General features: G+C 45.3%; 1 protein-coding gene across 1 annotated transcript; it reads right to left on the bottom strand.

Moving 5' to 3' along the window:
- Positions 1-7741: 7741 nt before the first annotated feature.
- On the bottom strand, positions 7742-20267 carry LOC145341558 (P2Y purinoceptor 1-like). The gene is made up of 2 exons (XM_080186535.1): positions 20185-20267; positions 7742-9251 (listed from the first exon to the last, which is right to left on the bottom strand). The coding sequence occupies exons 1-2, from the start codon at positions 20199-20201 to the stop codon at positions 8195-8197; spliced, it is 1074 nt and encodes a 357-aa protein (XP_080042661.1). The 5' UTR covers positions 20202-20267; the 3' UTR covers positions 7742-8194.
- Between the last annotated feature and the right edge of the window lie 4784 nt (positions 20268-25051).

Raw genomic sequence — 25051 nt, 5'->3', positions numbered from 1 at the left:
GTTGTTGGAGCAGGCTCGATGGGCCGAATAGCCTCCTGCACTGTAGGGATTCTAACCGCGCTGATGTTTATGCTGCTGATTGACCAACTCCTGAAAAGAGCCTTCGCCTTCTCAATAGCTTTCAAAATGAATTACCGTTCATCTACATTTGTGCCATTTAACAGTGTTGAATGCCACTATTTATCTTCCTCGTCCTTTCCGCCGGCATCCAGGAATCATTCTTCAAACAGGAAAGGGAGATCATCTGAAATGTCTCGTCAATTTTCCTCCTAATGAGCCAATGCTAAGTGCCCATTTCCCTCTGAGCATTTGGACCAGTCAGTCTGTGGATGGGAGGTGCTCCACCTAGTGGATTCAGAGCCAGAATATATCCCGAGGTGATTTGATTTGATTTACTATTGTCACATATATTGGTACACAGTGAAAAGTATTTCTCTTGCGCCCTACACAGACAAAGCATTCCGAACATAGAGGAGAGTGTGCAGAGTTTTCCAAGGACTGCATAAGCTAATTTTATTTATTACATTAACACTGCAACAAAGTTAGCGATCTGGACTGTTGGAGCCCATTGATTCTGAGAGAAAGTTTTAAAGTTTATTAGTGTCACCAGTAGGCATGCATTAACACTGCAGTGAAGTTACTGTGAAAACCCCCTCGTCGCCACACTCTGGCACCCGTTTGGGTACACTGAGGGAGAATTTAGCAGGGCCATTGCACCTAACCAGCATGTCTCTTGGACTATTGGGAGGAAACTGGAGAACCCGGAGGAAACCCAGGCAGACACGGGGAGAATGTGCAGACCTCGCACAGACAGTGACCCCAGCTGGAAGTTGAACCTGGGTCCCTGGCGCTGTGAAGCAGCAGTGCTATCTACTGTGCCACCGTGCCAGCCCAAAAGCTGACATATTGCGCATCTGTCTGAATTAAGCACACTGAGTGCATTGAATCAATCCTCGTGTTCATGAGAACCGTGGGTGCTGGCATTTACAGCATTCAAAGCTGATTTGCTAGTGATATTATTTAATTCACTTTTTGAAGTGGGTGTCGTTGGCAAGTCTGTCAATTGTTGGCCATCTGCTCACAGCCCTGAGAAGGCAGCAGCCAGTCACCTAGCAGTCCGATACAATTTCAGAGAGCTTTTAAGTATTGCTGCAGGAGTAGGCGGTCACATTCAGGGCACAAAAGGGGCAGACTGGTAGCACAGTGGTTAGCATTGTTGCCTCACAGCGCCAGGGACCCGGGTTCAATTCCGGCCATGGGTCACTGTCTGTGTGGACATTCTCCTGGTGCGTGCATGGATTTCCGCCCGGTGCTCCGGTTTCCTCCCACAGTCCAAAGATGTGTAGATTAGGTGGATGGGCCATGATAAATTGTCCCAAGATGTGTAGGTTGGCGAGGTAAATACAGAGTTGTGGGCTTTGGGCAGGGGAGAGAATCTGGGTAACATACTATGTCAGAGAGTCGGTACAGACTCGATGGGCCAAGTGGCCTCCTTCTGCATTGTAGGGATTCTACAATACAGGCCCAGACCAGGTTATAACAATAGTTTGCTTTCCTTATAAAAGGTGGTGAACAAGATCTGATTTCATCACAATCTGATAGTTCATAGAATCATGGAATCCTTCGGTGTAGAGGGAGGCCATTTGGCCCATCGGGTCCGCACTGACCACAATCCCACCCAGGCACTATCCCCATAACCCCATGCATTTGCCCCAGCTGGTCCAGGTGATGTGAAAGGGCATTTTAGCATGGGCAATCCAACTAACCGCACATCTTGGGACCGTGGGGAGGGGGGTGAGGGAGGAAACTGGAGCACTCGGAGGAAACCCACGTAGACACAGGGAGGAGGTGCACAGACAATGACCCAAGCTGGGAATCAAACCCAGGTCCCTGGAGCTGTGAGACAGCAGTGCTAACCATTGTGCCACTGCGCCACTCCCTTTTTAGAACAGTTCCCCCTAGTCCTATACTCACCCAGAAGAGTTCATGATCACATTTTCTGCTGATGGCCCTTCAGTCTCCATTTCCAAATGGAAAAGAGCCACTTGTAACTAGTTTACTCAACCTTTCTTTGCAAGGAAGTGGCGTACCATAGCCATCTGTATTTATTTGTCATTTATATAAGCGACACTGATGAGACATGGACAGAGTGGGTGAGGAACAGTTGCTCCCCTTAGTTGAAGGGTCAGTCATGAGAGGACATAGGTGCAAGCAGAGGGGCAGGAAGGTTTAGGGGGGATGTGAGGAAAAACCTTTCCAACTCAGAGGGTGGTGACGGCCTAGAGTGCACTGCCTGGGAGGGTGATAGAAATGGATTGCCTCACGTCATTTAAAAAGTACCTGGATGAGCATTTTGCACACCATAACATTCAGGGCTATGGGCCGATGGGGGTAGGTGAAAGTTCAAGTTTTGTAATATATTAGTGTGGACTCGATGGGCCGAAGGGCCTTTTCTGCCCTATATGATTCTATGACTCACTGATACTCCGGCCTTTCAGAAAGGCTTGCCTTTTTATTGCACTTTAGAAAAGCTCAGAATGTACAACAGAGGTTTTTTATAGTCCGTTAGTTACTTTTGGAGTATAGTCGCTGTTGTAATGTCGGTTCCACAGTAACCAATCTGTGTACAGCAAGCTCCAGCTATGCCCCAGTAAGTTTTTGTTTAAAGTAGACAATGCTGGAAATCCCTGTTTTTTTAATTCATTTATGGGACATAGGTGTCATTGGCTGGCCAGTATTTATTGTCTGTGTCGATATGTTGTCAGACTTTTTACAGTATTTATTGCCCATCCCTAGTTGCCTGAGGGCAATTGAGAGTCAACCACATTGCTGTGGCTCTGGAGTCACGTGTAGGCCAGATCGAGTGAAAATGGCAGATTTCTTTCTCTAAAGGAAGTTAGTGAACCAGGTGGGTTTTTCCGACAATTGACAATGCTTTCATAGTCATCAATAGATTCTTAAGTTCAGATTTTTTTTATTGAATTCAAATTCCACCTACTGCCGTGACGGGATTTGAATCCGGATTCCCCAGAACATTAGCTGAGTTTCTGGATTAATAGTCTAGTGATAATAGTCTAGTGCGAGGCAAGAAGGAATGTTCCCAATAGGGGAGAAAAACGTGGGTTTTCTCCGGGTGCTCCGGTTTCCTCCCACAGTCCAAAGATGTGCGGGTTAGGTTGATTGGCCATGCTAAAATTGCTCCTTAATGTTCTGAGATGTGTAGGTTAGAGGGATTAGCGGGTAAATGTGTAGGAATATGGGGTTGGAGAATGGGTAGGATTGTGGTCAGTGCAGACCTGATGGGCCAAATGGCCTCTTTCTGCACTGTAGGATTACTATGAGTTCTACGATTTCTATAAAACCAATAGGCCATCATCTCCCCATGAGGAGAACAAACAAATCCAGAAGATTCCATGGTTTTAAATGAACAAATTAAACTTTACGGTACAAACTCAGAAAAGTATAACAATCTACAACATCTATCTTACGTTCTAACATTCAGAATGAACATGAGATAAATATGAATTAACAATGAACACAGCACACTGCACATTGAATGGCATAGTCAACTGTAGTAGTATTAATGGTGGGGACTTCCTGAGTGCCACATAGTCCACAAGGACCTTATGGGTTGTCACGATGGGTTGAGGAGGGATGGGCACTTGGAGTCAAGGAGTTGAGTGGAGCAGCCGCATTGTAATTTACTCTGACCTTGTTATATAATGTATCATTTTTCTTTTGGTAATAGGGCCTTTTATTTCTCAAAGCAACACTGAGTCATCCCCGACCCATTAAATCAACTAAGGCAGATTTCTCTGGGACCCAGTCAGATGTCAGTGATCAGCAGTGGTTAGCACTTCTGTTTCACAGCTCCAGGGACCTGGGTTCCATCCCCGGCTCGGGTCATTGTCTGTGTGGAGTTTGCACATTCTCCTCGTGTCTGCGTGGGTTTCCTCTGGGTGCTCCGGTTTCCTCCCACAGTCCAAAGATGTGCGGGTTAGGTTGATTGGCCATGCTAAAATTGCCCCTCAGTGTACTACGATGCTTAGGTTAGAGGGATATAGGGGTAGGGCCTGGGTGGGATTGTGGTCGGTGCAGAGTTGACGGGCCTAAGGGCCTCTTTCTGCACTGTCATGTTCTATGATTCTATAATTACCGTGAGTCACAAATTCTTGTGAAAACTCTGCCTCCTTCAGAGGGAGGAGATTTCATTCTTCACTTTCAAAGGTTGAACCTGTGAATTCTTTCAAAGACCTCAGACTGCCTCAATGACTGCTCACCTCCTAATAGTCCAATCTATCCTCCTCAGACTGATTGATCTGATGCCGATGTCAATTCCACATTTTGCCCACGCCTGATAATCCTTGTTAGTCAAAAATCTCTATCTACCTCAGCCTCAAAAATATTCGTCACTCTGCCTCTACTGCACTCTGGGGAAAGGAATTCCACAGACTAATGACCCTCTGAGGGAGAAAAGAAATCTTCTCGTCTAGGCCCTAAATAGGAGACCCCCTATTTTTAAACTGTGTCCCCTGGTCCCAGCCTCTCCCACAAGGAAAAACATTCTTTCAGTATCCATGTCAAGTCTCCCCAGGTTCTTATTTCTTTCAATAAGCTCACCTCACTTCCTGGTTGTATCAGAGCTTGGTACGGCTCCTGCTCTGCCCAAGACTGCAAGAAATTACAAAGGCTCGTGAATGAAGCCCAGTCCATAAATCAAACCAGTCTCCCACCATTGACTTGGTCTACACTTCCCGCTGCCTCGGAAAAGCAGCCAGCATAATTAAGGGCCCCATGTACCCTGAACATTCTCTCTTCCACCTTCTTCCATCGGGAGAAAGATATGATGTGGAGTTGTCGACGTTGGACTGGGGTAGGCACAGTAAGTAGTCACACAACACCAAATTAAAGTCCAACAGGTTTATTTGGTAGCACGAGTTTTCAGAGCACCGCTTTTTATCAGGCACTCACAATGCTCCAAAAGCTTGTGCTAACCTGGTATTCTGAGACCACTTACTGGGAAAAAGATATAAAAGTCTGAGGACTCATACCAACCAACTCAAAAACAGCTTCTTCCCTGCTGCCATCAGACTTTTGAATGGACTTATCTTGCATTAAGTTGATCTTTCTCTACACCTTAACTATGACTGTGACACTTCATTCTGCACCCTCTCCATTCCTTCTCAATGTACAGTATGCTTTGCCTGTATAGTACACAAGAAACAATACTTTTCACTGTATACTTGTGACAATAATAAATCAAATCGAAGCAAATCAAATTTAAACTGCAATAGATAGAGGGCTAACTTATTCATCCTTCCCTCAAAAGACACCTCCACCATCCCAGGAATCAATCAAATGAACCTGTTCTGAACTGCTTTGAATGCATTTATACTCTTTCTTAAATAAAGAGACCAAAACTGTGTACAGTACTCCATGGTGGTTCATCAACTGAAGGAAAGTGTTTCTATTTTTATATTCCATTCCCTCTGCATTAAATGACAATATTCTATTTGTCTTCAAAATAACCTGCTGTACCTGCGTTCTGACGTTTTGTGATAATACAAATGTATGTTCTCCAAATTTGCAAAGCTGGGTGGCAGTATGAGGTGTGAGGAGGATGCAGGGATGTTCCAGCCTGTTTTGGACAGGCTGAGTGTGTGGGTATCTGCGTGGCAGATGCAGCATAATGTGGATAAATGTGAGGTTATCCACTTTGGGAGTCATAATAGGAAGGCAGATTATTATTTGAATGGGTGTAAATTGAGAGAGGTGGATACTCAGCGAGACCTTGGTGTCCTTGAGCATCAGTCACTGAAAGTAAGCGCGCAGGTACAGCAGGCAGGGAAGAAGGCAAATGGAATGTTGGCCTTCATTCTGAGAGGATTTGAGTATAGAGATAGGGATGTTTTGCTGCAATTGTATAGGGTGTTGGTGAGACCACACCTGGACTAGTGAGTGCAGCTTTGGTGTCCTTATCTGAAGAAGGATGTCCTTGCAAAAGAGCAAATGCAGTGAAGGCTAAATCCTGGGACACAAGTCTGTCATATATGGAGGGAATAAATCAGTTAGGATTGTTTTCACTGGAGTTTAGAAGAGTGAAAGGGGATCTCACAGAAGCTTACAAAATTCTAACAGGATTGGACAGGATAGATTCAAAAAGAATGTTCCTGATGATGGGGCAGTTCAGAAGTAGGGGTCATAGTTTAAGGATAAGGGGTAAATCTTTTAGAACTGAGTTGAGGAAAAATTTCTTCACCCAGAGGGTGGTGAATGTGTGGAATTCACTTCCACAGAATGTAGTTGAGGTCAAAAATTTGTATGATTTCAAGAAGAAATTACGTATCGCTCTTGTGGCTGAAAGGATCAGGGATGTGGGGCAAAGGGGGGGGATTAGAATATTGACTTTAATGATAAGCCATGATCATAATGAACAGTGGAGCAGTCGTGACGGACCAAATGGCCTATTGCTGCTTCTATTTTCTATGTCTCTATCTGCCTCAGTGAGGTGACTTCTCATTCTTCTGAACTCCAGTGAGTACCAGCCCAACCTATTCAACCTGTCCTCATCATAAAAAAAACCCTCCATACCTGAGATCAGCCTAGTGAACCTTGTCGGTACTGCAAGTATACAAGTATACCTTTTCTTTGATAAGGGCACCAGAACTGTTCACTGGAAATGAAATGGCTGAGATGGGCTGATAAGATTCTTTGAAAGATGTTTGATGACGGCGGGGTGGGGGAGTTGCGGGGGGAGCACGGCTGACACATGGAGGAGATGTTTCCGCTTGCTAGGGTGAGAAGGGTGTGGAGGGATGGGAAGCAACCAAAACAAAGAGATGTAAATATAAGCTAGTTATACAAAATCGAACAGGGAACTCAAGAAATATTTCTTTATTCACAGAGTTAGAAAGTGGAAGTTGCTCCCACATGCAGTGGTTGTGATGATTAGCACGGACGCCTTCTGGGTGACGTTAAATACGAGTGAGAGATATGTGGAGCGTAAACACTGCTGAGATCAGTTGGGGCTGTTTTAGTGCTGTGCATTCTGTGCAATTCTGTGTAGTGAAAGAACAATAGGGAATAACCAGCAGTAGACTAAGCTGTATGCAGACACCTCAGCACAAAGGACAGTCACAGCCAAAGGCAATAAACAAAATAATATTTAATCAGTTATTCAAGTACATGAGCTTTCTTCTTCTTTGTGAAGCTGTGAATTTTATGCAAGAATGTAAACATGGTGGATTAAGGCAAAGCATTCTCTGTACATTCAAACCACACAATGGTCCATTTAGTCAAAGGCTAATATCATTGACAGTAGTTCCATATTTTCAAACTAGTTGTATAGCACTGATCCCATCATAAATTGGGAAACTTGATGTTAGCACCAAGGATAACAGTGATTGGGTTAACAGTTGAGTAGACAGTGTTTGAATGTTTAATTGTGGGCTGCTGCACTCATTACACTTTCCAGAATTGAAACATTCGGTTGAAGGTCTCAAATATAATCCTTACTGTCTGCCCAAAAAAGATATTGGCCTGAATTCTCCAGTTTCACATTGCTGTCAACAAGAATGGAGAATTTGGCTAAATCTCCATTTACTACAGCTGGACAATCCATGCAACTGGTGAGGCCAGATTACTCCTGCCATATAAATTAAAAATTAACAAACCAGCACTTCCTGAAACTGGAGTTCATCCAACCCTCCGCTGCCCTTGAGCTAACTTGCACTAACACTGATTCACCCATCAACCCTGTGCTTGATAACCAACATTGACTCACTCTTGATTAAATCTCTCCATGGCTGCTGCCCTCTCTAACTCTGTAGCCTCTTGGTACAAACCTCCAGGGCCTCTGCTCTCTTGCAATCCTGGCTTCTTACGCATAGCTCAATCTCCTTTTCTCCACCACTGGTGGATGTGCCTAACTCTAAACTCAGGAACCCTTTCCAACTTCTCTGATCGATCTCTCCACTTTTAAGATGCTCCCTAAATACATTGTTTTGGTCAAATGTTTGGTCTCCTGTCCCAATACCTCCTTATAGTTTGCATTATTCTGATAATGCTCCAAGGAAGTGCTTGGGTACATATTAGCTACATTAAAGGTGCTGTATAAATATAAATGGTAGTTGAAGGAGGAAGCAAGATCATTCTATGATGTACTCTTGTGTCATAAAGTGAACTGTTTGCTTTCCTAGACTACAGCCTCAGTTCTTTTGATGATTCTCGTGGCGGTTGTAGTGAATTTCTTCCTGAAAGTATCTCCCGCCAGGAAGTACAGGATCGGGTCCACACAGCTATTGAGGCTGGCGAGACCCCTGGTCACCTGATAGGTGGCATAGACCCTCTTGTTCCACTCACACGTCTCTGACCCCTGGTAATAAAGTCTAGACTGAAGATTCAAGTTCTTCATCACGTGGAAGGGGAGGTAAGCGACAGCAAAGACCGCCAACACGATGATGACGAGGTACACGGACTTGCCCCGGAGCGGCGTCCTCATGTCATTGCATATTAGTGCCTTCACTATAAATCCGTAACAGACCAGGATGGTGGCGAAGGGAACACAGAAACAGAAGAACGTGGTCAGCATGCTGTAAATGAAGTAAGTGTGCAGGAGGTCTTTAGAGGTCGTGTCGTAGCATATTGTTATTGTTCTGTTTGTGTCCAGGTGAGGTCCAGAAAAGTTGCCTTTGTTGGCAGCCTGGCTTATTCGGGAGAAGTAGAGGATCGGGGCGATGGCGGCCATCACAGTAACCCACACGCACGCGCTCACGATGGCGGCCGATTTCATCTTCAACCTGCCCAGCGATTTCATGGGGTGGACTACCCCCATGTACCTGTGGACGCTGATGCAGGTCAGGAACAAGATGCTGCTGTACAGGTTAACGTGGAAAATGAACCTCTGCAGTTTGCACAGGGTCTCCCCGAAGATCCAGTCGCTTTTCTTGAGATAGTAAAAAATCAAACTGGGCAGGGAGAAGACGTAGAAGAAGTCAGCCAAGGCAAGGTTGAACATATATACGGTGATACCACTCCAAGGCCTCATGTGGAAGATAAACATCCAGAGAGCAAGACTGTTTCCCATTAATCCCGTGACAAAGACTATGAGGTACATGATGGGCAGATAGCAATACTCAAATTCCTTGTTGACAGAGCAGTCAATGGGTCGCAGTTGCATCATTGTCTCCACCTCAAAAGCTTTTCGTTCACAGTCGAAAGGATGATACATATTCCTCCAAAAATGGGACCATCTGAAAGGGCAACCAGGTAAGGTTTTAATTTCTTATGTTCAGAGCCTTTCCTGTTACAATGGTTCTCAGTTAAACAATTGAATAGAAATTCTCATCTTACATTCAAATCCATCACTGGTCACATCCCTCCTTATATTTGTTCAGTAGGGTGACGCAGTGGCACAGTGGTTCATAGAAATCGTAGAATCCCTACAGTGCAGAAGGAAGCCATTCAGCCCATTGAGTCTGCACCAACTGCAGTTCCACCCAGGCCCTGTCCTCGTAACTCTACAGATTTACCCTGCCAATCCTTCTGACCTACTTATCACAGGACACTAAAGGGAAATTTAGCGTGGCCAATACCCCTAACCCGCACATCTTTGGATGGATTTTTGGAAACCCGAGCACCCAGAGGAAACTCACGCAGACATGGGGAGAATGTGCAAACTTCATATAGACAGTGGCCCGAGCTGGGAATCGAACTCAAGTCTCTGGAGCTGTGAAGCAGCAGTGCCAACCACTGTGCTACTGTGCCGCACTGCTGCCTCCTTGGCACATCATAACTTGCAGGGCTCTGGGCCAAGTGCTGGCAGATGGGATTAGATGGGAAATCAGGAGTTTCTAATATGTCAATGAGAGCTTGATGGCCAAAGGGCCTTTTCTACCCTGTATGACTCTATGATTCTCTGTTTTATCCCTTATTGGCACTAAAACAGGTATCTTCGAACTCAGGTCCCTGGATCAGTGATATCTGTTTTAGTGGCACCACAGTAGCACAGTGGTTAGCACTGCTGCTTCACAGCTCCAGGGACCTAAGTTCGATTCCTGGCTTGGGTCACTGTAGGTGTGGAGTTTGCACGTTCTCCTCATTACTGCGTGGGTTTCCTCCGGGTACTCCGGTTTCCTCCCACAGTCCAAAGATGTGCGGGTTAGGTTGATTGGCCATGTCAAAAAAAAACTGCCCCTTAGTGTCCTGAGATGCATAGGTTAGAGGGATTAGTGGGTAAAATATGTAGGGATATGCAGGTAGGGCCTGAGTGGGATTGTGTTTGGTGCAGACTCGATGGGCTGAAGGGCCTCTTTCTGCACTGTAGGGTTCTATGATATCTGGTTGTTATCACATTGCCATTTGTGGGAGTTTGCATTGTACAAATTGGCTTCTGGGTCTCTCATTGTTACAATAGTGACAACACTTCAAAAGTATGTCATTGGCTCTAAGGTACTTAGGAATGCCCTGACGATGCGATCGACTTTCAGTCAATCTCATTAACTCAGCTCGTTCAATGTCACTTCCAACTCACAGCGTAACAAAGATCACCCACATCCATGGAGAGGTTGGGGTGATGGAAACAAACCATTTTGATGAGTGTGAATTCCCCCAGAGTGAAAAAAAGCTTCCCTTTGCAAAGACATCTATGTCTTATTTATTGATTGCAGTTCAGCCTTCAACACCATTATTCCTACAAAACTCATCACCGAACTCTATGGCCTAGGCCTCAGCACCTCCCTCTGCAACTGGATCCTCGAATTCCTAACCCACAGACCACAATCAGTAAGGATAGGCAACAACACCTCCTCCGTGGTCATCCTCCACACTGGTGCCCCACAAGACTGTGTTCTCAGCCCCCTACTATACTCCTTATACACCTATGACTGTGTGGCCAAATTCTTCCCCAATCTGATTCCCCAAGTTTGCTGATGACACCACTGTAGTGGGTCGGATTGCAAACAATGATGAGATAGAACGCGGGAATAAGATACAGAATCTGGTGAACTGGTGCAACAACAATAATCTCTCCCTCAATGCCAACAAATCAAAGGAGATTGTCATTGACTTCAGGCAGCGTAGTGGAGGACCTGCCCCTTTCTACATTAATGGGGACAAAGTGGAAATGATTGAGAGCATCAAGTTTCTGGGTGGCCAGATCACCAACAACCTGGCGGTCCCTCCACTTTGGTGCTATAATTAAGAAAACCCACCAATACCTCTACTGTAGAGTGGCATGGTGGCACAATGCTACCTCACAGCTCCAGGGACCTGGGTTCAATTCCCTGCTTGGGGGTCACTGTCTGTGCAAAGTCTTCACATTCTCCCTGTGTTTGCGTGGGTTTCCTCTGGGTACTCCGGTTTCCTCCCACAGTCCAAACATGTGTCGGTTAGGTAGATTGGCCATGCTAAATTGCCCCTTAGTGTCCAGGGATGTGGAGGTTAGAGAGATTAGGGAGGTAAATATGTGGAGTTATGGGAATGGGAATGGGCCTGGGTGGATTTGTTGTCGGTGCAGGCTCAATGGGCTGAATGGCCTCTTTCTGCACTGTAGGGTTTCTATGTATCTATGGTACTTTCTCAGGAGGCTAAGGAAATTTGGCATATCTGCTACAACTCTCACCAACATCTACAAATGCACAATAGAAAGCATTCTTTCTGGTTGTATCACAGCTTGGTATGGTTCCTGCTCTGCCCAAAGCCCAGTCCGTCACGCAAACCAGTCTCCCATCCATTGTCTCTGTCTACGCTGCCTCAGAAAAGCAGCCAGTATAATCAAGACCTCATGTGCCCCAAATACATTCTCTTCCACCTTCTTCCGTCAGGAAAAATATTCAAAAGTCTGAGGTCACGCACCAACCGACTCAAGAACAGCTCCTTCCCTGCTTCCATCAGACTTTTGGATAATGCATCTCATTAAGTTGACCTTTCTCAACACCCTAGCTATGTCTGTAATGCTACATTCTGAACTCTCTCCTTTCCTTCTCTATGGAAAGCGGCCAGCGTAATTAAGGAACCCCACACCTCGGACATTCTCTCTTCCACCTTCTTCTGTCGGGAAAAAGATACGAAAGTCTGAGTACACGTACCAACTGACTCAAGAGCAGCTTCTTCCCTGCTGCTGTCGGACTTTTGAATGGACTTACCTTGCATTAAGTTGATCTTTTTCTACACTCTAGCTATGACTGTAACACTACATTCTGCACCTTCTCATTTCCTTCTCTATGAATGGTATGCTTTGTATAGCATGCAAGAAACAATACTTTTCATTGTATGTTAATACATGTGACAATAATAAATCAAATCAAAAGGAATGGTATGCTTTGTCTGTATAGCTTGTGAGAAACAAAACTTTTCACTATATGTTAATACATGTGACAATAATAAATCAAATCAAAAAATCAAATTTGTTTTGAGTGAAGCTGGGCTTTTTCAAAGGGATTATTTCCTCAATATTTATTCACAGATATCCATAATTCTCCAGGAATGTGAGTAGTGATGTACTATAATAATAGATCAGGGATCCTGGATATATAGAGCAATCTGACAGCATCTGTAAAGACGGGAACAGATTTTATAAGCTTTCTAGGTCCATCTTACTGAGCTTAGAGACCAGTGTGGGTTTTTTAAATTCATTTTTAAAAAATTAATTTGTGGGACATGGGCATTGCTGGCTGACCAGCATTTATTGCCCATTCCTAGTTGTCCAAGGGCAGTTGAGAGTCAATCGTATTGCTGTGGCTCTGGAGTCACATCTAGACCAGACTGGGTAAGGACAATAGATTTCCTTCCTTAAAGGACATCAGTGATCATAGTACGTAGAACATAGTACAGTACAGCACCGGAACAGGCCTTCAGCCCACAATATTGTGCCGAAAATGAAGCCAAATTAAGCTAATCCCTTCTGTCTGCCCTTGGTCCATATCCCTCTATTCCTTGCATATTCATGCGCTTAATTAATAGCCCCTTAGATGCCCCTATCATATCTGCCTGCACCTCCACCCGACAGTGAGTAGAGTAGGGGATGGGGGTTAGTGGGCACAGGAATATAGCGAGGTGGCACGTCAGTATCTCACTCCCACACATTCCTGCCACCAGGGAGCTTTCCAAGGGGCAGCTGGGAGTATAGCTAACTCTACTGAGATGGAGAGACAATGAAGATCTTAAGGCCCCACTCGGGGGGAGTTTTGCCAGCTCGGCAGCAACTACCTGCTGGGGAATACTTCCACTGCCCCCCACCCCTCCCCTGGCCCAGCCTCCACATTGTGCAGTGAGGCCGCCAGCTCAATGGTCTTTAGCGGGACGACACGGTGGCACAATGGTTAGTGCTGCTGCCTCACAGCGCCAGGGACCCGGGTTCGATTCCCGGCTCGGGTCACTGTCTGTGTGGAGTTTCCTCCGGATGCTCCGGTTTCTGCTCACACTCCAAATACGTGCAGATTAGGTGGATTGGCCATGCTAAATTGCCCCCTAGTGTTAGGGGGACTTGCAAGGGTAAATGTATAGGGTCATAGGGATTCAGCTGAGGTGGGACTGTTGTCGGTGCAGACTCGATGGGCCGAATAGTCTCCTTCTGCAGTGTAGGATTCTATGACTGAAAAATCCTGGCCATTGTTTCCAATTCTTGCTCCGGACTCTATTCCCCAGCTCCTGACTCCCTTTCCTTCTCCTGGAAACAGCCTGAGATTGAATTGTTGGTGTCATGTTTGACTCCAGAGTGGGTATCCAGTGCCATATTCAATGCCATCAACAGGTATAGAGCAAAGAAAATTATAGCACAGGAACAGACCCTCCGAGCCCGCACCTACTGAACTAAAGCCCATTACTGTTCTGGGGATCGTACCCGTCCATTCCCCTCCTATTCATGTTTTTGTCAAGACGCTCCTTAAGAGTCAATATTGTATCCACTTCCAGTGCCTCCCCCAGCAGCGAGTTCCAGGCACCCACCACCCTCTGTGTAAAAAAAAAACTTGCAGGTTTCTGCAGATGTTCCCCAGGTTTATGCCAGTGTGTGCAGTGGGGGTATCCAGGGTATGTGCACGTGTAGAGAAACCTCTTCACGTTCAACCTCTGAACGCACAGCTCCAGGAGCTGGCTGCAGTTCATACCCCAGTAAGAAGTCTGACAACTGAACCTGACGAAGGGAGAAACCCCGAAAGCTTGTGAGTTTACTATCAAATAAATCGGTTGGGCTTAAGCCTGGTGCTGTCAGACTTCTTACTGTGTTTACCCAAGTCCAACGCCGGCATCTCCGCATCATGGCTCATATCCTAGTCAGTAATGACCCATATCCTCGTCATTAATATTCTGAGAATAGCAACAGCTCTTCTTTTGGTTACTTCCTTTGTTTTGTTATTGCCTTTCGCAGCTGCACAAACAAACTTTGCGACTTGGAAATAAGAACAAAGACAAACAATTTCGCCGCTAAGGCTGGACCATTCTTCCAACTACAGAAATCCTGCTCGAAAGGTGATCGCAGGGTTCAGCACTCCCGCCGGGAATCTGATCCATAGTTTGAAGAAATGGGAGGTGTAGGTTTATGCGTGAATGGGACCTGTTGTTTGCCAAGAATGCCAGAATTTACAATCACCCCAACAACCGTTCAGAGCAGTTGCACTTGCATGTTAATTATCACCGAATTTGACTGCACACAGGAGGCTATCGTGCCCCTGATTGTCATAAAAGCGTTCAGTAGACACAGTGACTGCTACTGCAATTACAGGATGTTTCATTATTAACACTGACCTTCCCAACCACCTCGTTTCATTACTGGAATTGCACCGGCCAAGGGGAGGCGATGATCTAGGGGTATTATTGCTACCGTATCAATCCAGACAGCTGGGGACCTGGGTTCAAACCCAGCCACGGCAAGTGGTGGAATCTGAATTCAATAAAAAATATCTGGAATCAAGAATCTACTGAAGTTTGCAGCGTCCCCCCAAAATTGCACCCTACTGAGGCCCATTCTCCTGCCCAGCGCCCGTAACCCCATGAACTGATCATGGCCAATCCATCTGCCCATCTTGGACACTAAGGGCTAATTTACTACGGTCAATCTAGTTAACCTGCACATCTTGGGACTGTAGGAAGAAACCGGAGCACCCAGAAAAACCCCACACAGAGCCAGGGAGAACGTTCAAACTCCACACGTGCAGTCACCAAAGGCCGGAATCGAATCCGGGTCCACGGCGCTGTGAGGCAGCAGTGCTCACCACTTTGCCACTGTGCCGCTCAATGCCACGCTTGGTCAAATGCTGCCTTGATGTCAAGGACAGTCACTCTCACTTCACTTCTGGGATTCAGTTGCTTTGCCCACATTTGAATCAAGTCAGAAGCTGAATGAAGTCAGAACCTAAACTGAGAGTCGGTGAGTGGGTTATTGCTGAGCGGGCGCTGCTTGATAGCACTGCTGGTGACCTCTTCCATCACTTTACTGATGATAAAGTAGACCAATAGGGGAAGCAATGGTCAAGTTAGAATTGTCCTGTTTCTTGTCTACAGGACACACCTGGGCAATTTTCCACATTGCCGAGTAAATGCCAGTGTTGTAGCTGTACTGGAACAGCTTGGCTAGGGTCACAGCAAGTTCAGGAACACAATCTTTCAGTAGTATTGCCAGAATGCTGTCAGAACCCAGTAGCTGTCTAACCCACTAATAAAGTACAACTCGGAATGACAGTACAATGTGAGATTGAGAGTATAGCGTGGAATTGAGTGTATCACTCAAGAGCTACAATATAAATTGGGAACTACGCTATTAATTGGGAATCATAGACTAACTCAAATTAGGAATAACAAAATAACTCAGGAGTTACAGTAAAAATTGGGAATTTCAGTGTACCTGGGAATAACAACATAACTCCGGAATTACGGTGTTAATTGGGAATTACGGTATTAATCATGGTATAACTCAGGAAATACAGCATAAATTTGGACTTAGAGCATAAATTGGGAATAGCAAAATATCTCAGGAATTACAGTATAAATTGGGAATTACAGTATATACTGGGAACAGCAATGTAACACAGGAGTTACAGTATAAAGGGATGATATAAAGGGATGAAGGAGGAGCTGGCTAAGGTAGACTGGGAGCAAACACTTTATGGCAGGACAATCAAAGACTTTCAAAGCAACCTTTCACAATGCTCAGCAAACGTACATATCAGTGAGAAGGACTATAAAAAAAAGGGATAATCAGACATGGATATCTGATGAAATAAAGAAGGTTATCAAATTGAAAGAGAATGAATACAAAGTGGCAAAGATTAGAGGGAACCTAGAGAATTGGGAAATCTTTAAATGTCAGCAGAAAGCCACGAAGAAAGCTACGAAGAAAATTAAGATGGATTATGAGAGTAAACTAGCTCAGAATATAAAAACAGATAGCAAAAGTTTCTGCAGATATATAAAACAAAAAAGAGTGGTAAAAGTAAACATTGGTCCTTTCGAGGATGAGAAGGGGGATGTAATAACTGGAAATGAGAAAATGGCTGAGGTATTGAGCAGGTATTTTGCGTCGGTCTTCACAGTGGAAGACACAAATAACATGCCAAAAATAGATGACAGGAAGGCTATGGCAGGTGAGAATCTAGAAACTGTCATTATCATGAAAAAGGTAGTGTTGGGCAAGTTAAAGGTAGACAAATGTCCTGGTCCTGGAGGAATGCATCCTAGGGAACTAAAAGAGATGGCAGGAGAAATAGCAAATGCACTAGTGGTAATTTACCAAAATTTGCTGGACTCTGGGGTGGTTCCCACAAATTGGAAAACAACAAATGTGACGCCACTGTTTAAAAAAGGAGGTAGACAAAAGGCAAGTAACTATAAGCCGGTTAGCTTAACTTCTGTAGTAGGAAAAATGCTTGAATCTATCATCCAGGAAGAAATAGTGAGACATAGAAAACATAGAAAAACTACAGCACAAACAAGCCCTTCAGCCCACAAGTTGCGCCGATCATATACCTACCTACTAGGCTTACCTATAACCCTCAATCCTATTAAGTCCCATGTACTCATCCAGAAGTCTCTTAAAAGACCCCATCAAATTTGCCTCCACCACCACCAACGGCAGCCGATTCCACTCACCCACTACCCTCTAAGTGAAAAACTTACATAAGAACATAAGAAATAGAAGCAGGAGTAGGCCATCTGGCCCTTCGAGCCTGCCCTGCCATTCAATAAGATCATGGCTGATCTGTCGTGGCTCAGTTCCACATTCCCGCCCTCTCCCCATAACCCTTAATCCCCTCTCTTATCAAAAACCCATCAACCCACGTCTTAAAGATATTTAGCGAGGTAGCCTCCACTCCCCAGCACCTTAAACCTGTGTCCTCTCGTAGCAACCATTTCAGCCTTGGGAAAAAGCCTCTGAGAATCCACCCAATCAATACCTCTCAACATCTTGTACACCTCTATCAGGTCACCTCTCATCCTTTGTCTCTCCAAGGAGAAAAGACCGAGCTCCCTCAACCTATCCTCATAAGGCATGCCACCCAATCCAGGCAACATCCTTGTAAATCTCCTCTGCACCCTTTCAAAAGCTTCCATATCCCTCCTGTAATGAGGCAACCAGACATCTGGATATAAATTATCCCATTGGCAAAACGTAACATGGGTTCATGAAAGGAGGTCATGTTTGACTAATTTGGTGGAATTCTTTGAGAACATTACATGTTCAGTGGACAATGGGGAACCTGTGGTTGTGGTGTATCTGGATTTCCAACAAGCACTTGACAAGGTGCCGCACCAAAAACGACTACATAAGATAAAGGCGCACAATGTTATTGATAATGTATTAGCATGGATAGGGGATTGGTTAACTAACAGAAAGCAGAGTGGGAGTAAATGGGTGTTTTTCTGGTTGCCGGTCAGTAACTAGTGGTGTGCCTCAGGGATCAGTGTTGGGACCGCAATTGTTTACGACTTACATAGATGATTTGGAGTTGGGGACAAAATGTAGCGTGTTAAAATTTGCAGATGACGCTAAGATGGTTGGAAGAGCAAAGTATGCAGAGGATGCTGAAAGTCTGCAAAGGGATATAGACAATCTAAGTGAGTGGGCAAGGGTCTGGCAGATGGAGTACAATGTTGGTAAATGTGAGGTTGTCCATTTTGGTAGGAATAACAGCAAAATGGACTATTATTTAAATGGTAAGAAATTGCAACATGCTGCTGAGAAAAGGGACCTGGGTATCCTTGTGCAGGAATCTCAAAGAATTGGTTTGCAGGGGAGCAGGTAATTAAGAAGGCAAATGGAATTTTGTCCTTCATTGCTAGAGGGATGGAGTTTAAAAACAGCAAGGTTATGTTGCAGCTGTATAAGGTGCTGGTGAGGCCACACCTGGACTGCTGTGTACAGTTTAGGTCTCCTTACTTGAGAAAGGATGTTCTGGCACTGGAGGGGGTGCAGAGGAGATTCACTAGGTTGATTCCAGAGTTGAGAGGGTTGGCTTATGAGGAGAGACTGAGTAGGCTGCAGCTATATTCATTGGAATTCAGAAGAATGAGGGGAAATCTTATAGAAACATATAAGATTTTGAAGGGAATAGATAAGATAGAAGTAGGGAGTTGTTTCCACTGGCAGATGAAACTAGAACGAGGGATCATGGCCTCAAAATAAGGGGAAGCAGATTTAGGGCTGAGTTGAGGAGGAACGTCTTCACCCAAAGGGTTGCGAATCTGTGGAAGTCTCTGCCTAGTGAAGCAGTTGAGGCTGCCTCATTGAATGTTTTTAAGGCAAGGATAGATAAATTTTTGAACGGTAAAGGAATTAAAGGTTATGGTGAGCGAGCGGGTAAGTGGAGCTGAGTCCACGAAAAGATCAGCCATGATCTCATTGAATGGCGGAGCGGGCTCGAGGGGCCAGATAGAACCATAGAAAATTACAGCTCAGAAACAGACCTTTTGGCCCTTCTTGTCTGTGCCGAACCATTTTTTGCCTAGTCCCACTGACCTGCACTTGGACCATATCCCTCCACACCCCTCTCATCCATGAACCCGTCCAAGTTTTTCTTAAATGTTAAAAGTGACCCCGCATTTACCACTTTATCCGGCAGCTCATTCCACACGCCTACCACTCTCTGTGTGAAGAAGCCCCCGCCTAATATTTCCTTTAAACTTTTCCCCCTTCACCCTTAACCCATGCCCTCTCGTTTTTATCTCCCCTAGCCTCAGTGCAGAAAGCCTGTTTGCATTCACTCTATCTATACCCATCAAAATCTTATACACTTCTATCAAATCTCCCCTCATTCTTCTACGGTCCAGGGAATAAAGTCCTAACCTATTTAATCTCTCTCTGTAATTCAGTTTCTCAAGTCCCGGCAACATCCTTGTGAACCTTCTCTGCACTCTTTCCACCTTATTAACATCCTTCCTGTAATTAGGTGACCAAAATTGTACACAATACTCTAAAATCGGCCTCACCAATGCCTTATATAACTTTATCATAATGACCTACTCCTGCTCCTAGTTCTTATGTTCTGAGTTGGGAATTACAGTATATACTGGTAACAGCAATATATCGCAGGAATTACGGTATAAATTGGAAATTACACTATTGAGAATTACAGTATTAATAGAGAGTAGTAATATAACTCAGGAATTACAGCATAATTTGAGAAATCCAGTATTGAGAATAGCAATAACTCAGGAATTAAATTATAAATTGAGAATTACAGTAGATATTGGGAACAGCAATATATCTCAGGAATCACAGGATTAATTAGGAATTGCAGGATTAATTGGGAATTACAATATATGTTGGGAACAGTAATGTAACTCAGGAATTTACAGGATAAATTGGGAATAGCAAAATAATTCAGGAATCACAGCATAAACTGGGGATTACAGTGTAAATCGGGAACAGCAAAATAACCCAGGAATTATAGTATTAATTGGAAATTACAGTATAAATTGGGAATAATAATATAACTCAGGAATTACAGTATACATTGGAAATTACACTGTATCCGATTGTCATGCGTGAAACATAAGAACATAATAAGAACATAAAACGTGCCTGGAATCTGGATATTGAGTGCATGGGGACAGGAATTATCCTGGGAACTGTTTAAATTTTCCCCTTGGACACCCTGACACAGACTGGCGAGTCGGACAGGGCGAGCCTGCGCTCACTGCGGGCTCCCCCAAACACTTTACAACCACACCGAGCCTCCCCCCGCTACTTACTGCAGAATCCCAAACATCCAGCAGGAATTGGAGTCGGCACAGCAAGATCCAACAGCTCCCGGCGTGGGGGGGGGTGTTGTTGGCGGAATGCGAATCGCGGTTGAGCTGGCGGCCGGGTTTTTAAATTCCTCGTGGGAGTGCGGATCCTCCACTGGCACACAGCCTGACACTTCTCTCTGCTCAGTTCCAACCCATCCCCACCCTCCCTCAAAATCACATCACACGCTGCCCAGTTAACCCATAGATGGTTCCTTTCAGCCCTCCACACACACATACACAGACACACACACTGCTCCGGCGACTGTATATCCTCCTGTTGCCCAACTCTGAGAAACGAAACCGCTGAGTGAGTGTGTGTGTGTGTGTGTGACAGAGAGAGAGAACTGTCAGGCTCAACAGTTCACCCCTCCCTGCATGCTCAACCCCCAGTCAGGATTTTAACCAATATCGATCCAGAATTGCCTCAACCCCATTTGTTGTGGGCGTCTCCGAAGCGTATCATTGACTTAGCGGGATGCATTTCAAACACTCCGAATTTCACACCAATAGTTCATGGTTCAGCACACAACAAGGAGACTTTCATTCTGCCACATTCTTCTCCCAGTAAGAAGTCTCACAACACCAGGTTAAAGTCCAACAGGTTTATCTGATAGTAAACTCACAAGCTTTTGGGGTTTGCCCCTTCATCAGGTGAATGGAGAGTTCTGGCCTCAGACAGAGCATATAACAGCACACACAGTTTACACTTTACTTATGAGAATGCGAGTCTTTTCCAGCAGTGATGCTTAGCTGTAGCCACTCACAGAGGTTAAAGGGAGCATTGGGAAATAATTACTCCTTTATGGTTGTTGATACAAGCCTCTGGGCCCTAAATTAAAGTCATGATGTGGAGATGCTGGCGTTGGACTGGGGTAAACACAGTAAGAAGTCTCGCAACACCAGATTGGAGTCCAACAGGTTTATTTGATAATAAACTCACAAGCTTTTGGAGTTTGCCCCTTCGTCAGGAGGTTCACTAGGCTGATACCGGAGATGAGGGGGTTGGCCTATGAAGAGAGACTAAATAGATTGGGTCTGTACGCGTTGGAGTTTAGAAGGATGAGGGGGGATCTTATGGAGATGTATAAGTTCATGAAGGGAATGGATAGGGTAGAGGTAGAGAGATTCTTCCCGCTTAAAAAGGATAGCAGGACTAGAGGGCACAGCCTCAAGATAAGGTTGGGGGGGGGAGTTTAGATCGGAGTCGAGGAGGAACGTCTTCACTCAAAGGGTGGTGAATCTCTGGAATTCTCTGCCCGTTAAAATGGTGGAGGCTACCTTGCTAAATATATTTAAGTCACGGGTAGATAGGTTTATGATAGACAAGAGAATTAAGGGTTATGGGGAGGAAGCAGGAAAGTGGAACTGATCCACTTCAGATCAGCCATGATCTTATTGAATGGCGGGGCAGGCTCGAAGGGCTAGATGGCCTCCTCCTGCTCCTATTTCTTATGTTCTTATGTTCTTATCTCAGGTGAATGGAGAGTTCTGGGAGAGGCTGAATAAACTAGGCTTGTACTCGTTAGAGTTTAGAAGAATGAGGGGAGATCTCATTGAGACGTATAAGATGATGAATGGGATGGATAGGATAGAGGTGGAGAGGCTTTTCCCACTCAGTAAGGACAGTAGGACTAGGGGACACAGCCTCAAGATAAAGGGGGGGCGGTTTAGAACGGAGTTGAGGAGTAACTTCTTCACTCAAAGGGTGGTGAATCTCTGGAATTCTCTGCCCGTTGAAGTGGTGGAGGCTGCCTCGCTAAATATTTTTAGGACGCGGGTTGATGGGTTTTTGATAAGCAAGGGGATTAAGGGCTATGGGGAGAGGGCGGGAATGTGGAACTGAGGCACGACAGATCAGCCATGATTTTATTGAATGGCGGGGCAGGTTCGAAGGGCTGGATGGCCTACTCCTGCTCCTATTTCTTATGTTCTTATATAACAGCACGCACAGTTTACAGATTACTGATTAGAATGTGAGTCTTTTCCAGCAGTGATACTTAGCTGTAGCCACGCACAGATGTTAAAGGGAGCATTGGGAAATAATTACTCCTTTATGGCTGTTGATACAAGACTCTGGGTCGTAAATTAAAGTCATAATGTGGAGATGCCGGCGTTGGACTGGGGTAAACACAGTAAGAAGTCTCGCAACACACCAGGTTAAAGTCCAACAGGTTTATTTGGTAATAAAACCCCTAAGCTTGTGGAATGCTGTTCCTTCGTCAGGTGAGTGGAGAGTTCTGCTCACATACAGGGCATATAAAGGCACACATACTTAATTAAAGACACACACAGTAAATTAAAGTCCATGCTTTATTCGGGGGCGAGGGTGGGCGGGGGATAGGGAAGGGTTGTGGGAGGTGAGGGGGAGGGGGGTGGGGTGGGTTTCTGCCGTATATATTGACATTTATTCCAGGTACAGTGGGGCGGCATGGTGGTGAGCACTGCTGCCTCACAGCACCAGGAACCAAGGTTCAATTCCACACTCAGGCGATGATCTGTGTGGAGTTTGCACATTCTCCTCGTGTCTGCGTGGGTTTCCTCCAGGTGCTCCGGTTTCCTCCCACAGTCCGATGATGTGCAGGTTAAGTGCGTTGTCCATGCTCAATTCTCCCTCAGCGTACCTGAACAGACGCTGAAGTGTGGCAACCAGGGGATTTTCACAGTAACTTCATTGCAGTGTTAATGTAAACCTTCTTGTGACACTGAGAAATAAACTTTAACTTTAGATGGATTAGCCATGGAAAATGCAAGGGACTACAAGGACAGGGCAGGGGAGGGGGCCTCGGTCGGTCACTCTGTCAGAAAGTTGGTGCTGACTCGATGGGCCAAATGGCCTCTTCTGTATTGGAGGGATTCGATGTTCTATGTATGGTGGCCAGCTACTCCGGAATTAACCAGCAACTGAGAACAATCTGCGGAAGCATTGCAACCTTGAGATATATATGAAAAAATCGTTGGGATGTTAAAAAAAAAATTCTTTGAACATTTCTCTTGTGGGAAATAAAAGTATTGAAAATAAAGGAGACTCCCTGATGAAAGCAAGCAGTTTGCCGTGTTTTCATTGTCAAGGCCAGGCTTAATGTATTGAATGTACCATCCAGAAAGAACATTGTAAAAGAGTTTGAAAGGGAAGCAGCGTTATTACACGATCACCACAAAGTGAGTATTAATGGAAAGCAGTGCTATCAGTTCCGGGATGGACTGGCCGGGGGTTGGGGATGGGGGAATGTTGGGAATGGGCACACTGACGTTACAAGTTCTGCAGGATATGGTTGAGTGAGTATTGTTGAGACTCGTTGATTCAATGTTGACCTACCGCTCTGCTCCTTGTTAAACACTGCCTGCCCCGCTCTGCTCCTGCAGAAAGCTCTGATTCACTCAACACCTACATACAAGTGGGACAGGAGCCCAAGCCTGAATATGAAAGTGAGGAGCAACAACTAAAATCACCTCAGAGGTGCTGACACACATGTTTCTGCTTCCCTCCCATCTCCTCTCAACGCTCACCCTGCTGGAATCAGACCCTGGGGGCCTATTATGATTCATCGACACTCAGAAGAGCTCCTTTTGCAGTTGGCAGCATTCATGGTGAAAAAAGTATCAGCCCCAGAGTAAAGGAGTATCGGCCCCAGAGTAAAGGAGTATCGGCCCCAGAGTAAAGGAGTATCGGCCCCAGAGTAAAGGAGTATCAGTCCCAGAGTAAAGGAGTATCGGCCCCAGAGTAAAGGAGTATCGGCCCCAGAGTAAAGGAGTATCAGTCCCTGAGTAAAGGAGTATCAGTCCCAGAGTAAAGGAGTATCAGTCCCAGAGTAAAGGAGTATCAGCTCCAGAGTAAAGGAGTATCAGCCCCAGAGTAAAGGAGTATCAGCTCCAGAGTAAAGGAGTATCAGCTCCAGAGTAAAGGAGTATCAGCCCCAGAGTAAAGGAGTATCAGTCCCAGAGTAAAGGAGTATCAGCCCCAGAGTAAAGGAGTATCAGCCCCAGAGTAAAGGAGTATCAGTCCCAGAGTAAAGGATTATCAGCCCCAGAGTAAAGGAGTATCGGCCCCAGAGTAAAGGAGTATCAGCCCCAGAGTAAAAGAATATCAGCCTCAGAGTAAACGAGTATCAGTCCCAGAGTAAAGGAGTATCGGCCCCAGAGTAAAGGAGTATCGGCCCCAGGGTAAAGGAGTATCGGCCCCAGAGTAAAGGAGTATCAGCCCCAGAGTAAAGGAGTATTGGCCCCAGAGTAAAGGAGTATATCAGCCCCAGAGTAAAGGAGCATCGACCCCAGAGTAAAGGAGTATCAGTCCCTGAGTAAAGGAGTATCAGTCCCAGAGTAAAGGAGTATCAGTCCCAGAGTAAAGGAGTATCAGCTCCAGAGTAAAGGAGTATCAGCCCCAGAGTAAAGGAGTATCAGCTCCAGAGTAAAGGAGTATCAGCTCCAGAGTAAAGGAGTATCAGTCCCAGAGTAAAGGAGTATCAGTCCCAGAGTAAAGGAGTATCAGCCCCAGAGTAAAGGAGTATCAGCCCCAGAGTAAAGGAGTATCAGTCCCAGAGTAAAGGATTATCAGCCCCAGAGTAAAGGAGTATCGGCCCCAGAGTAAAGGAGTATCAGCCCCAGAGTAAAAGAATATCAGCCTCAGAGTAAACGAGTATCAGTCCCAGAGTAAAGGAGTATCGGCCCCAGAGTAAAGGAGTATCGGCCCCAGAGTAAAGGAGTATCAGCCCCAGAGTAAAGGAGTATCAGCCCCAGAGCAAAGGAGTATCAGTCCCAGAGTAAAGGAGTATCAGTCCCTGAGTAAAGGAGTATCAGCCCCAGAGTAAACGAGTATCAGTCCCAGAGTAAA

Source organism: Carcharhinus amblyrhynchos, chromosome 3 (genome assembly GCF_965287045.1).
Source record: "Carcharhinus amblyrhynchos chromosome 3, sCarAmb.v2.hapA, whole genome shotgun sequence".
In the NCBI taxonomy this organism is placed as follows: domain Eukaryota; kingdom Metazoa; phylum Chordata; class Chondrichthyes; order Carcharhiniformes; family Carcharhinidae; genus Carcharhinus; species Carcharhinus amblyrhynchos.
The sequence above is the reverse complement of the archived record's forward strand: the minus strand, read 5'-3'. Positions and strand labels throughout refer to the sequence as shown.